Source organism: Motacilla alba, chromosome 12, assembly GCF_015832195.1.
Source record: "Motacilla alba alba isolate MOTALB_02 chromosome 12, Motacilla_alba_V1.0_pri, whole genome shotgun sequence".
NCBI lineage: Eukaryota > Metazoa > Chordata > Aves > Passeriformes > Motacillidae > Motacilla > Motacilla alba.
Genome location: NC_052027.1, coordinates 1,522,295 through 1,536,488, shown reverse-complemented (window position 1 = coordinate 1,536,488; position 14,194 = coordinate 1,522,295). Strand labels below are relative to the sequence as shown.

The following is a 14,194-nucleotide window of genomic DNA, read 5'->3' as shown; positions in this document are numbered from 1 at the left end:
CCTTTCTGCTTGTGCTGCTCTCCCTTCTGGCTCTGTGTTTTCACCCAGCATCTTCCCTCAGTACCAGAGATAGAAAAAAGCATCTGGTCTTTCCTGCAAATGTTTCCTTTTGGAACTGCCTGTATATCCAGTGTCTAAATATTTCTCTCTTTTCGAGTAGCAGTTTTCTTTTTGAAGGAGACCAAAGAGGTTACGTGTAGAAATAAAACAAACACCGGTGTGTTCTGAGCTCTTTGGAACACAAGGTGTTTACTTAAAGGTGCATTTCTCAGGTCAGCTTTAGCAGACATTGATATTCAGTGTCCAGCTCTCAGGTGGATCATTTTTCTCTCTCTGAAATCTCTGCTCAGTCCTCTCCCTTTGCTTTGATACCTCAGCTCTAAGTTAATAACAATTACATTATTTCCTGTGTTGTTACAGCTTGAACAAATGAAGCAGCAATTCCCACTGGTAGGGCTTTGCATAAATGAATATAATAGCAAGAGGGTGGTTACCCTCGTGTCTTGCAGATAGGAGTTGAGGGTGGTTATTTTAACATAGAAATTAAAATATATTTAGATCACAAATCGTGCACGCTCTCAATTTAAATGTTGGTTGCAAGGGTGATTTTCCCCCTTTATTCTGCTTTAAAAAGCCAAGTGTTGAAAGCCCTTGAAACACAAGAAGCACAAAGCAGGGAGGTAACAGACGTCACCACAGCAAAAACCACTAATAAATTCTGTCATGTAATTAGTCCAGGGTTTGAATCCTGAGTGATTGGGCTGCTTTGCAGAGGGATGTGACTGCTATGGGATCTTTGGGCCTGGGATAGAATCCCAGAATGGCTTGGGTTGGAAGGGACCTCAAAGCCTTGCCATGGCAGGGACACCTTTCACTGTGTCACAGGGTGCTCAGAGTCCCTCCAGCTGGCCTTGGGTACTGCCAGGGATCCAGGGGCAGCTCCAGGTTTCCCTGTTCCACACCAGTGCCCTGCTCACTGTACCTCAGTTTCCCCTCTTGTGGAATGGCAGAACTGTTGGCAGCATCAGGCTGGAATGGAGTGGAGTTCTTCACCAGGCTGGATGTGCAGGGTCCAGGTTTGGTTTCTTGCTGGGGTGGAGCTGTGGGTGGCTGGAGCTCCTCTGGGACCACAAAAAGCCTGTTCTTATCTGAGCTGCTCCCAGGGAAGCTTGATCCCTGCAAACTGAGAATGAAAGGATGTCTTCTCGTCACAAAGAGAGTCATTTCAGTAGGATCAGGTTCTTTTTTCTCCCTCTTCATGGAAATGCAGGAATGATTAATAATCAACACATTTCTGTAGCTGCTTTTGTTCTATATTCTTTGAACCTCTTAGGCTGTCATCTATTAATTTTAAATCTCAGAGGGAACAAGTATAAAATAGATGATGGAGTAATCCAAGGGTTTCTGAAAAGGTGAAACTTGTCTGTGATTGAATATGTGCATTTTGTGTTATTCTCTAAGTCTCCTGTGTGAAAATACCGCATTTGAGCACAAGAGAGGTCTTCATTTTGTCTTTAAGTAAACTCCTCATCTCGTGGAGCATTACCATCCTTGTGAGTGTGTTAAAGCTGTGCAATTTCATAAACACTAAGTCAACAACTTCTGTTTACAGTGTGTCCATCATTGCCAGCTACATTACTTCTTTATTGCTGCTATTCTTTCATATTTTAAATAAAAAGGGAAGATCCTATCAGTGTTTATTCTCTCCTGTGAGCAGGCTTTGGCCTAGAGGAAATATCAGGTATCTAAGTATAGAAAAGTCTGAAGAGAAAATGCTAAATTTCAGCAGGGAATTGCTGGTTTTCTTTTGAGTTTTGCTGCGCAAAAATGAGTTTGGTTTTTCCAAGTAACGAAGAAACAGCTGTGTTGGTGTTAAATATTCAGTGGATTTGTAAGTGACTTATTTGAAGATTTTCATCTTTATAAGATTTCCCTCATTTGAAAGTGCCCTAAAGTATGGTTTTTGTGAGGGGGAGTGATTTCTCCTGGTTCTTACCTTTCTCCAGTTGGCATTTTGGAGAGTCTGGGTTTAAAACCCAAAATAACGACACACCTTTTTGTTGCCAGCAAAGTATTTGATTCCTGCTCTCTCCAACTGCAGAAAAGTTGGTGAAGACCTTCTCCTAAGTGCTTAAAATAGGCAGTGGAGATTTGGAAAAAATGATGAGTGGCGGATTGCACAACCAGCCTGGCTGGAGCTGAAACTGCTTCCAGATCCTTCTGGAATGGCTGTGCTGGAGAAGGGAAATGGGCTGGGGCCCCCAAACTGAGCTGAGCTCTGGCAGCAGCCAGGATGGTGCCTCAAGGAGCTACAGAAAAGAGAGGGGAGAGACTGCAAGGGCAGGGAGGGACAGGACACAGGGAATGGCTTCCCACTGCCAGAGGGCAGGGATGGAGGGGATGTTGGGATGAAATCCTTCCCTGGCAGGGGGAGCAGGCCCTGGCACAGCTGCCCAGGGCAGCTGAGGCTACTCCTGGATTCCTGGCAGTGCCCAAGGCCAGGCTGGATGGGATTTTGAGCAGCCTGGGACAGTGGAAGGTGTCCCTGCTGTGGCAGGGGTGGCACTGGATGAGCTCCGAGGTGCCTTCTAGTCCAAGACATTCCATGATTCCATGAACCTTTGCCATTCGCTGAAAGGTGTTGGATGTTGTCTGGGGGAGCTTTGGGTGGCAGCCGTGCGTGTTCAGGAGCTTTCTGAGCTGTCCTCATAGACCAAGGGTGGAACTGACATAGTGGCAACACTTAATGCCTGGAGTAGTGGGAGAAGCCTCTGAAGGGGAGGCTGGAATTGCATGGGAATGTTTGACTTAGGTATTTCTAGGCAGTTTTGTGTGAAAGAAGGTGATGATGTCTTGAGTGAGCTCCGAAATACTCGACTCCCTTCTGTCATTTCAGCATCTCTAACCTTTTTGCAAATTTGCAATTTTGGCGAAGTCTTGCATTATATTTTCAAGTAATCTTATTAATGCACAATGTAAATGTGAATTAAATTCCCATGTGGTGGAGTCCATTGTAAGAAAAAGAAAAAGCTGTCTTTGTCAGGTTTTTCACTGCGCTGTGAGAGCAGAAGTTGGGCATTTGAGATGTGGCTGCTTGGGCTTGGACTGGAGGGAAGGGTTGGAGGTTTGGAATCTGCTGGCTTGGGAAGGAGCACAGTCTAGTCAAGAAGGGAATGTAGAAGAGAGAAGAGCAAATGAAAAGCATGGGGTGGAAGGAACTGGCAGTTGGAAAAACTTTGCTGGCATGTTTCCCTCTTCCTTGAACCCCAAAATACTTCGGAACACGGGGGTTTCTACCCTTCCCAGGATCCTTGCTTTTGCCAACTCCTCTGTGCTGCTGGTGCATGCGGAGGGTAACCAATCCTGGCTGTGATATTTCGGGGAGCTGCAGGTGGCAGAGGCCCACGTGGGCTGTGAGTGTCCCACCAGTGAGAGCGTTCATCTCTCACGTGGCGCGGTTGCAGCCTCGCTTTATCGCGTGCGGAGCGGTCGCTGAGGGAGGAGCAGGATTTAGCTGGGAAGAACTGAAAGGCACATTTCAAACGTGCCCATGGAGCATTCCTCACCCTGACGGGCTGGTGTAGGATTATGCAATCCCTTTTTCCTGCAGGACCTTTGTTGGGTGCTCAGGCTTGATGTATCATCATTTCATCAGCAGTGACGTAGTATTTTATTTTTATACTACCTCATTGTGCAATTCTGCCATTTTTCACTGTGTATCATGAAGATCTGAAAGGAAAATGCATTCCTTCCTGGTTAATATGCAACAAACAGTCTATAAAAAGATGTCGTTACTGTGCAGTAATTGCTTTATTTATCACCTTTCCTATGTGGCTAAAGCTGCTCGAATCACTGAGCGGAGCAGGGAGCTGATGCTTTGGGCTGCTTTGGCTTCACTTTTAATTTTTGGCGTTGGATTTTTGGCTCCTGTTGTAGAACTAGACCTAAATTCCTTAAGGATGGTGTCTGACCAGCACGGGTTTATCTTGCACAGTCATCAGGACTGTGGGTTACAGATCAATGACCACGATGGTACTCAGCCAGCACATCCTTGATTTTGTAAACATCCAAGGCAGCGGGGTCTGGAGATCTGAAAGTCTTCTGGCCTGAAAGTTCATGTAGTTTGACCTGTGGCGAAATACATTTGACGGCCATATGAAGGTGAATAAGGCAAAGTTGAACTTCTCAACCACTTCAGAAATAGATTTCATAGAACAAATACTAGAAAAGAAATATATTGGGTGCTTTTTATTGTTTGTTTTAGATCTGTAGCTTTGTTACTAGGGAGAAAACCTAAGGAAAACATGCTATGCCTTCCCTTCTTGCACTGGACAAGGTCAAGCTCTTGTAGCCCTCTCTGGGTGCTTCAGGCAGGAGAGGGGTTACTCGCAGTTAACAATATGGAAGTTAAACCTAACTTGACAACTTTCTTGACTGAAAAAAGGATGTAAAGAAGTGCACTGTGACTAAATCTAGCATACAATTAATTCTTCTCTGCAGTTCTGTGTGTTAATTGCTGTCATTGTGTGAACTGATGGCTTAAGCAAAAATAGAAAATTTTATAACTGGTGTGTTGCTTACAATGCAGAGTCTTAGCTCCAAGTGCCAGCCCGCAGTGGCTTTGTGAATCTCTGCTGTGCTGTCAATCTCTGTGAATCATCCCGATGGAAATGGAGAAAGCGGTGGGGAGCGCAGACCTGGGAAGTGTGGTTTGCACTTTTCCTGGTGCTTCAGCAGCCCCAGGCTGGCAGTGGGGATGAAGTGGAGCTGAGTGTTTCTGCAGAGATGGAGCTCAGTCTCCCTCCTCGTGCCCTGAGCTCTGTCCTTCCCCGGTGTCACTCTGTCAGAGGGCCCCAGTGCCATGCCCAGCTCCTGCCGGCTCTGATTCTGGGGTCCTGGGCTGGTGAACCAGGATAGAATGGGATGATCTCTAAGGTCCTTCCAACCCAAACCGTTCTGGGATTCTTTGCCCTTCTGTGAAGGGTGTTTGATGTTGCCTGGTGGGCTCTGGGGTGGATTGGGGGAAAGGCATGAGAAGAGTGACGGTGTCCATCTCAAGCAGCATCCAGAGGTGAAATTACCAAGGTGTGTCTCAGCCCCTGGCAGAGCTGCCATGACCTGTCTCCAGCATGGGGTGTCTCCCTTTCTGGTTGATAAGCATCCAGAGTGTCCATGAACAAGCAGCTCTGCTTTTCAGGCACTGAGGATAAACCCCAGGTGGGTTTCTCCTCACCTTGCTGCTTCCCAAACTGCGGTGCTTGTCCGTGGGGATACACCAGGAGCCTGGACAAAGGCCATGTGAGCGAGGAGCCTGAAGCCTGACATCCCCTCTGCTGCTAGAGAGGCTGGGAACAGCCTCCTGGCTCTTCTGGCACTTTGTTTGAACTTCTGAGCTGCTACTTTAGGCGCTGCCTTTGAATAGCTGAATTTATTTTTTTGCGTGTTCCGTTGCTTAGCGACGACAGGAGGAAAAACAGTCACTGCAGCTCATGTGGGTTTATTACTGATAAGTTAGCATCTCTGATACAGAAATGTATTTTTAATAAGACTAATGAGCTGTGATTCCTGGCTTTAGCCAGGCAGAATGTTAAATAAAGTGTGTTGCTGCACTGGGTATGGAACCTGACACCCTGAGGGGTTTGATGTTACCTCAAGCCATGCCTTGAATGTCTGTGCTTGTGCAGGCTGTTGTTTGAGGGTGTTTTATGCTGCTCCCACTTCATTAGGTGAGGAGTTGCTCCTACTTTTTTTGCCCTGTTTTCCCTAGCAGTAGAAGGGATTTAAAATCTAAACTGACAACAACAGCAGTGAAAAAATCCAAAGCAAAAGGCCCCAAGCCTGACAGAGTTTACCTGCTGAAGTACAAAAACTCCAAGCTCAAAGTGCAGAAACCAAGTCTGTTTGCCTGGGAAAGCACTGGAACGTGTTCCCGTTTTAGTCTGGTACCATTTTTGACTGGGACAAGTTATAAATTTTCTGGTCTTGCATCAGATGTTGGCAGCAGCAGTTAGTTTTTATCACGCACGGGGCGACATTCCTGTTGCTCAGAAAAGCATTCGTCTGATCAAGAGCTTTTTGGAATTTGTTTATAAAGCTTTCCTTGCCGCTGGGATAGTTGGAGAGCGTTGGAATCCAGATGATTCTGAGTGGCTGAAGCCATGGCTGTGTTTGTTCCCTGTTTTTCTAGATTGCCTGTTCAAGCTGTGTCCCATGAACCGCTACTCGGCACAGAAGCAGTTCTGGAAGGCAGCGAAGCCAGGAGCCAACAGCACCACAGATGCTGTGCTGCTCAACAAACTGCACGTGAGTATCCCTCTGCAGGGCCCTCCTCACACCCATCCTGCTCTGAACAAGCGTTTCCAGCCAGCTTGGCACAGTTAGTGAGGAGACACTGAGTGTGTGTAGAAATAAATCAGCGTGCAGAATTCCTTTGGAGATTTCAGTCCAAGTCTTCAATCCTCTGATTTATGGCAAAATCACAGAATAAGCTGAGTTGGAAGGGACTCACAGGGATCATCCCAGCTTCTGGCCCTGCACAGACACCCCCACAATCCCACCCTGTCCCCAAGAGTGCTGTCCAGTGCTCTGGCAGCCTCAGGGCTGTGCCCATTCCCTGGGGAGCCTGGGCAGTGCCCAGCACCCTCTGGGGGAAGAGCCTTTCCCAAAAATCCATCCTAAACCTGTCCTGGCACAGCTCAGCCATGCCCTGGGTTCTGTCTGAGTCACACAAAGTGGACAGGACCCCCTCCTGTTCCTGCTCAAGGTCTGTGTCCCCCAGTGCTGTGTCCATGACACTGAGGTAGCTGTGGGAGCTCTTGTCTTTAACCTGAAGTAGAAATAATGGTGCTCCAGGGGAGTACTTTGGGTGTTAAAAGCATAAGAAAAGGAACCCTTAAAACAATTGCACAGAGGATTCTCAGGCACTGCATCCCAGCATGGGAAACCAGGAGCTGCTGGTCTCATCAATCTATTGGGACTGCTCAAACAAACACTGCTGCTGTTGATATATGGAAAGGTTGATGGGTAATTATGAGTAATTATAAGGCCAGACAGCCTCTCCTTCCTTATTAGCTTGCAGTATTTAATATTTTCTGGGTAAAATGTTGACATTCAGCAGCTGAAAACTCAGTAAGGCAGTTGATTGCTGTTTTTAGAGCTCCTATATAAAAAAAAAGCCAACTTAACTTAAATACCATCTGTTGACTTTAGAGTTAAATAAACTCAGTGTTTATGTTAAAATTACATAGCTGGAGTACTTCATGTCAAAATTACAATTCTAAATATTTTTAGGTTCTTTGAGCCTATATTAAGCTCATTGTAGCCTGGAATATGAAATGGCCCCGTAGGAGAGTGTCACTTGCTGATTGCCATATGGCTGCCTCGCTCTGCACTTCACAAAGACCCACTGGTGGACTCCTTCTGCTTCAAGAAATGTATTTATAACCCAAAAGTATCAGCTTGGCAGGGACAAAGCTATTTTGGTAGCACAAAGCTCCCTCACCTGGGCCGTGTTTCTCATGTTGATAAGGGAAGGAGGCTGTGGCAGCAGCTTTAGACTGATGGGGGTTCTGGGCTTGGCTGCTGGTGCATCAGGAAAAGGGAGAGTTCGTGGGTTTTTACAGAAATTAGAGTCTAAATACTGCAACGTGTAGAAGAAAAAGGCTTTGGTATTGCCCTGGGTTACATTCTCATGCGGAGTTGTCTCCCTTTCCCTAAGTACATCCCAGTGTGGCTGTTGGGGACCTGTCCCTGCTCATCTGACGCTTGAGCCTTTTGTGCCAGGGTCCTGGGAATGCAGGATGAGATTCTTCCAGGATGAGATTTTCCCAGGATGAGCCTGAGCCCAGCAGTGTTTGCACAGAAATGTCCCACCAAGACCTGCTTGATTTGGAGAAAGGGTTTGAGTGCCTTACAGTTCTATTGGGGATTATTCAATCTGCATCCCTTGGACATGAACTCTGATGGGCTGGATCAGGTCTGCAGTGAGCCAGGGCTTGAAAATAACTGAGTCCCATGGACATCTCTACATCAGAACTTCTTCCTGCCCATCCTGTGTGTCCATGTGTCACCTTTGCCTCTTGCTGGCACATGGAGAGCTCTGAACCCCTGAGCCTGTGAGCTCTGCCCAGGATGAGGTTTCTTTATCAGAGCATTGCATTTCCAACGCAGCTGATGATGCAAGATGTGTTCATCATCATCACTTGCCTTTTTTGGCTTCTGTTTGTCTGCTGGTGGAATTTATTGTCTGCCATGGAGTGCTCCGTGCTGAGGTCAGGTTATTTTAAGTTAATGCCATTTAAGGGATTTCAGATCTGGGACACTTGTCTCTCTGTGGTCGCAGCATCCGAGCGGCTTGAGGAGCTGACATCTAGTGGCCAGAAAAGTGCTTCTCCTGGAGTGACTGTCAGGTTTGGGCAGTGCTTTTGAAGTACATCCTAAGTCCTAGTTGTACTTTCACAGAAGAAAATTGGGGGTTGTATTTATAATAAATGTGGCACCCAGTGGGGCAGGGCAGTCCTGGCTGTGGTTGCTGTTATTTTGGAGGGCTCTGGTGTTTTTAAGAAAACTTTTCGTTGCAGAATACTTGCAAATCAAGTAAAAAAGCTGTATTTTAGTAATACAGAGAAAATGGTGTTGCAGTGCGTGACTGAATAAAACTTTGGATTTGTAAGAGCAGCTCTATCTCAGGTTCTCCTGGAATAAGAGCCAGTTTTCATACCTAGCACAGCATCTGAAAACAGCACATTTTGAGTGAGCTGGAGCTGGTACAATTCTCTTAACAGTGTGCAAGTAGCTGCTCTTTTGTCCTGGTACTTCACCTCACTGTAGTGAGGAGCTGTGGGCACTTTTCTTCTCCAAGAGAAATCTAGACACACCACAGTCCTTGAGACTTGAGAACCAAACCATAATCCCTGATGCTCAGCCTCCTAAAAAGTCCAATTTTAAATTGCTCTCCACCTCCAGATAGCAGTTAAAGCAAATACAGATTTATGTTTTTAATTCAAAACATCATCTTTCCTGTGAGGTGAAGAAGTTCTTTACCAAATGAAATTGTTCAAAAACAGCCTGGGCCAAATAGCTCACTTTTAAAACAACAGTGGCAAGAGGCTCATTGTTAATTATTAATTAGGGCTTTGTGTCCTTAGAATAATTCAGTTTTGCAAGGGTTTCCCCTTTGCTTTCCCTGCCAGTGTGGTGCAGGAATGCTCAGCTGTGGCACAGAGGCTCCATCACCCCAGGGAGCACAAGCCCGGGGGGGAGTGGGGAGCTCTCCAGTCCAGAGCTGCAGTGGCCATTGTGTGTGCCTTCCCCGGGGTCCTGCTGCATTGGGAAGGGCACTGGAGTCTGCAGAGAAGCACAGCCTGGAGGGCAGCTGGAGCCTGTATTGCCAAAGGAAAATAAAGAATCAGCGTTGAGGTTCTTTCATTCAATTTGTGTAGAAGTCAGTAGAAAGGAAAACAGAAGTCCTGGCTGGAGTTGTTACCCCTCCCTTTTTCACCTTTCCCTGCCCAGGTATCTGCCTTCTGTCTTGTCTGAGCTTTTCATCTCATGTTTTATTCCAGAGTTTTGCCCAATTGTACCCAAATTACGGTTTACTTAAATGATGTGTGTCTATCTCCCCAAACAGTTGAAAAAGGGAATTGGAAATTACATGTTGGAAGCTGGAAAAAGAGGAAATTAGGCTCTTTCAGATGCTCGCTGTTTTTCCAGTCCTTTGAAATAATCTTGAAGAAAAGGGAGTTTTGTAAAACCCCCTTTTCTAAAACACTCAGCAATTGAACTGTTCTCCTTTAATTTCAGCATGCAGCAGATTTGGAAAAGAAACAGAACGAAACTGAAAACAGAAAACTGCTGGGAACAGTCATCCAGTATGGGAATGTCATCCAGGTAGGCTGTGAGCATCTGTGCAAGCTGGAGAGGATTTAGTTGAAAATTGCCTGCTCAGTGGACTTCAGATTTCTGGAATTGATGATCAAGAGCCTGTAGTTCTGCCAGGTTTCACCGTGCTCTGGAGTGGGATCCTGGGAAGCAGGGCCTGGGTGTTACATCTGTGATGAGATCATTGTTTTATTGTGGGTTAATTGTGCTTGGATTTGAGGTCACCATTAATTGTTTTCTTCAGAAATCCTCATTAGAGCCCTCATTAGAATTGTTGGGAGGTGGCACATGTACAACTCCAAATATCCTCTCACAGCGGAATGTTGACACTTAAATCATAAACTGACACAGAGAAGGAAAAGCAGTAGAAATAGAAATAATAAACTGGCACAGAGAAGGAAAATCAATAGAAATAGTTAATTTTTTTTTTGTTAGATCAGACCAAGCAAAGCAAGAGAAGAGCAGCTCTGCCTCTTACCAGGAAGAGCCACTTAGTCCCCAGCATTTCAAAAGTTTTGGTCCTGGGTGTTTTTTGAACAGGTTGTTTTAAAGTGGTGAGGGCATGTCCATGTGTTTGTCCCAGCTGGGCAAGGGACAGCTGGATTAACGGAAGGTGTTTTGTTCTGTGTCTGGGTGTGAGTGGAGCTGTGCCTGGGTCCCTCAGGATTTGCACAGAACTCGGTTTGCTCTCCTGTGTAGCACTGCAGTTGTCTCATGCACGCTCGGGTTATTGAGGGGAGGAAGAGGAGCATTCTTAGAACTGAACTCTGATTCTTATTCTAGCTGCTTCACTTAAAAAGTAACAAATACTTAACAGTAAATAAGAGGCTTCCAGCCCTGCTAGAGAAGAATGCAATGAGGGTGACCTTGGATGAAGCTGGAAATGAAGGCTCCTGGTTCTACATCCAGCCCTTCTACAAACTGCGCTCCATCGGGGACAGTGTAAGTGCTGGGAGCAGGGTCCTCACACATCCTTGGGGCACAGCCTGCACTTGGGAGGCCTGTCTTGCAATTAATGCAATGCACACATCTCCCAGGGCGTGATGATGATGCAGGAACAACCTTTTTGCTATGCTGTCATGAGGGGGAGGAAAATTGCTATGGTAACTTGTATTTTGGAAACGTGGAATGATCTAACATTGGAGGGAATAAGGGACCTAATTAGGCTGGCCTTGCACAATTCCTGCTCAATTCAAAATGGTAGGAAGTGTTGAGCTCCTTCAGGAGGTTTGGAAGGAATAATTAGCATCTTGGTTTTCAGTGTTGTCAGCTTAGAATCAAAATTCGTCATCACTTGGGATGTGAGGAGTGAGGTAATAAGGAAGTGAAATGCTCCTGCTCATGGGAAATCTTTAAATGCATTGCCATTTTAATCCCTTCTTTTGCAACAGCTGAGTCACTTGGGTATGGAATCTTCCTAAAACCAGGAGGTCATAAACTTCAGTGTGCTCTGGGGTTCAGGCCAGGTATATTTGGCACCCAAACACAGTGAATTAATCAGTCAGCCATCATTTATCCTGTAGCCCCATCTGTACCAGAACTCAGTCTGCTTTGTCTGCAAGGTAATGAGTCCAGTAGCATAGAGGTTTTTGCCTCAGTCACTGAGTTTGGTGAGCTAAATTCTGACCCAGACAGAATTCTGGTGGAATACTCAGACTGGTATCTCTCCAGACTGCAAAAAAGTGATTTCCTCCCCTGGCTCCCATTAAAAACAATAAAAAAGGAAGAAAAAGAGCTTTCTCAGGGTGCAAATTTGTCTGATGCTGCACTTCTCTGCAGGTTGTCATTGGAGACAAAGTAGTCCTGAATCCTGTCAATGCTGGGCAGCCTCTCCATGCCAGTAGCCACCAGCTTGTGGATAACCCAGGATGTAATGAGGTAAGGGGACTTTGGCACAGCTGGAGCAGCTGTACAAACCTCTCTGTCCTTCAGCTTAGCTCTTTGTACATGGTTTGGAATTCAGCAAGTTGGTTGGTACCCATGGCACTGCTTATTAGGAATGGTTTTCCTGGTAATCAGTGATTAAAAGAGGAGTTTTGGAGCTCTGCTTTCTCTTGGGTGCTGGCAGAGGTTTGGGTTTGATCTCTTTTGCATGACTGGCTAAAAGCAAGTTGTTCCTTCAAAATCAGGAGTTGTGATGTGCCCCGTACTAGTCACTGTGAAGAAAGTTAAATCTAGCAGCACAGATGTGTAGCAAGTGGCTTCCAAGCAAGTCAGCTCTGGAATTACTTGTTCTGGAGCAGATACAGAAAAGACTTTGATTCTCCAGAGCAATGCAGCCAGGCCTGCAGCGTTCTGGTGAAGATTGTCTAAAAAAAATCAGGCAGTGGCTGATGGCAGGACCTTGTGCAGGCACAGGACAGTGGGACTGATGGTCTCATTCTCCTCCTAGGTCAACTCAGTGAACTGCAACACCAGCTGGAAAATCGTGCTCTTCATGAAATGGAGCGACAACAAGGACGACATCCTCAAAGGGGTGAGAGGCAGAGCTGTGCCTGGCTGCAGCTGGGGCCCTGCCGGGCACTGCCCCTGCTGACCCTGCTGCCTGCCTTTGGCAGGGGGACGTGGTGAGGCTGTTCCACGCCGAGCAGGAGAAGTTCCTGACGTGTGACGAGCACAGGAAGAAGCAGCACGTGTTCCTCAGGACCACGGGCCGGCAGTCGGCCACGTCTGCCACCAGCTCCAAAGCCCTGTGGGAGGTGGAGGTGAGGACTGCACCCAGGCTGGGGCTGCCTTGGGAGGAACAGTTCCTCCTTCTGCTAAAAACACTCTGTCTGGGTTTCTCACTCTAGGTAAAATTTCTCTGGTGTTACAAGTGAAATTAGAATTGCTTTGCTTGCTTTCTGTGCACAGTCCCAGTGGAGCTCTGCTCTCTGATGGTGCAGCACAGAGCTCTCGAGTTCAGGTGCTGTACAGTTCAGGAAAAGGGCACAGAGAAACATCAATGAAGTCATTTTCTTACCAGTCACTGAAGTTTAACAACAGCTTATAATTTCCACTGTCCTGCTGAGTGTACTGAAGGCTCTATTTTTGGTGTGGAATAATGTGATTATGTATAGCCTCATCTGATCAGAGGCTGCAGCCCCTTGCTAGTCTGTCTGAACTGGCTTTTTGAATTCACTTGGCTTTTAAACAGAGTGACTAACACCTTGGCCATCAGTGGCTTCTGAAAATAGCCTCAATCTGTTGGTATTATTAGCATTAGTTTATGATTTTAAATCTGATTCAATTATGAAGTGCGTATAAGAATGAAAAAATAAATTGTCATGATGGAGAGGTGTTTTTGTATTCCTTTTCCAGAAGTATCTGCTGTGACAGTCAGCTTCTCCTGTATTTCAAATGAAAGTCTGCCTGTAATTAGCATGACTTTGGCATGTTAGCAGTCTGTGGTAACTCTCCATGTGTGTGCAGTTACCTGGACAGGTGAGAGCCCAACCCACAGAGTAGCCAACATGGGGTTACAGGTGTTTGAGGCACTCCTTGCCCCACTTTGTCAGTAAATATAAGTATTTATTCTTTTGTACAGCATTGTTGCATTTAAAGTATTTCCAGATGTCTTCCCTCATCCACTTTAAACGGGCAAAAAATAGTTATAGCCATAGGGTAATGGATTTGTTGCCTTCTGTAGGGGTTTGTTTCAAGACCTGGCAGCACATGCACACAGAGCCCCTTCTTTAGTTCATCCACAAACCGAGGGCAGCTATTCCCAGCCAGCTCAGAGCATTCCCTGCACAGTCCTGCTCACAGATAGAAGGTGGCTTTGTCTTTTCCCAGCCCCTGGTTGTGTTTGCCTTTCCCTGCAGGTGGAATGAGGCAGGTCCTGCTGGGAGGGGGGGTCTGTGCAGCATTCCAGGTGTGTTCCCTGTCCCTGCAGGTGGTGCAGCACGATCCCTGCCGGGGAGGAGCTGGCTACTGGAACAGCCTCTTCAGGTTCAAGCACCTGGCCACGGGGCACTACCTGGCAGCAGAGGTACGTGGGCTGGGCTGGCACCTCTGCCTGCCCTCACACTGTGCTCTCCTCCTTTGGCACCTTCTCAAAACCTGTCATTTCCCACCCTGAAACTGGACACGGGGAGGGGAGGAGAGTGGTCCTTTGGATTGATACAAAAATAGATGCTAAATGTAGGAGATGAGATGAAAGAGCTGAAAGAATATCGTGGTTTGGGGTAGTCATGAGCTGATTACACTTTTTGTGTGAATTCTAGAGTCAAGAACTTCTGCTGCAAAGAATAGGCACTAAATAGTATCCTGTCATGTGGGCACTGGAATCAATGTGACTTTATTAACTGATGAATAAATGGTAAATGACTGAGAG

The 14,194-nt window shown here is 46.4% G+C and overlaps 1 protein-coding gene across 12 annotated transcripts in view; it reads left to right on the top strand.

Annotated features, from left to right (window-relative positions):
• Positions 1-14,194, top strand: part of ITPR1 (inositol 1,4,5-trisphosphate receptor type 1) — a 162,604-nt gene that overhangs the window by 42,195 nt on the left and 106,215 nt on the right. For 11 of the 12 annotated variants that reach the window (XM_038149707.1, XM_038149706.1, XM_038149703.1 and 8 more), the window contains 7 exons: positions 6,188-6,303; positions 9,802-9,888; positions 10,663-10,821; positions 11,659-11,757; positions 12,272-12,355; positions 12,438-12,584; positions 13,754-13,849. In XM_038149707.1, coding sequence (XP_038005635.1) covers positions 6,188-6,303; positions 9,802-9,888; positions 10,663-10,821; positions 11,659-11,757; positions 12,272-12,355; positions 12,438-12,584; positions 13,754-13,849 — 788 coding nt within the window. Of the gene's footprint in view, positions 1-6,187; positions 6,304-9,801; positions 9,889-10,662; positions 10,822-11,658; positions 11,758-12,271; positions 12,356-12,437; positions 12,585-13,753; positions 13,850-14,194 lie in introns of those variants that run through there. The other variant, XM_038149710.1, reaches the window with a different exon arrangement.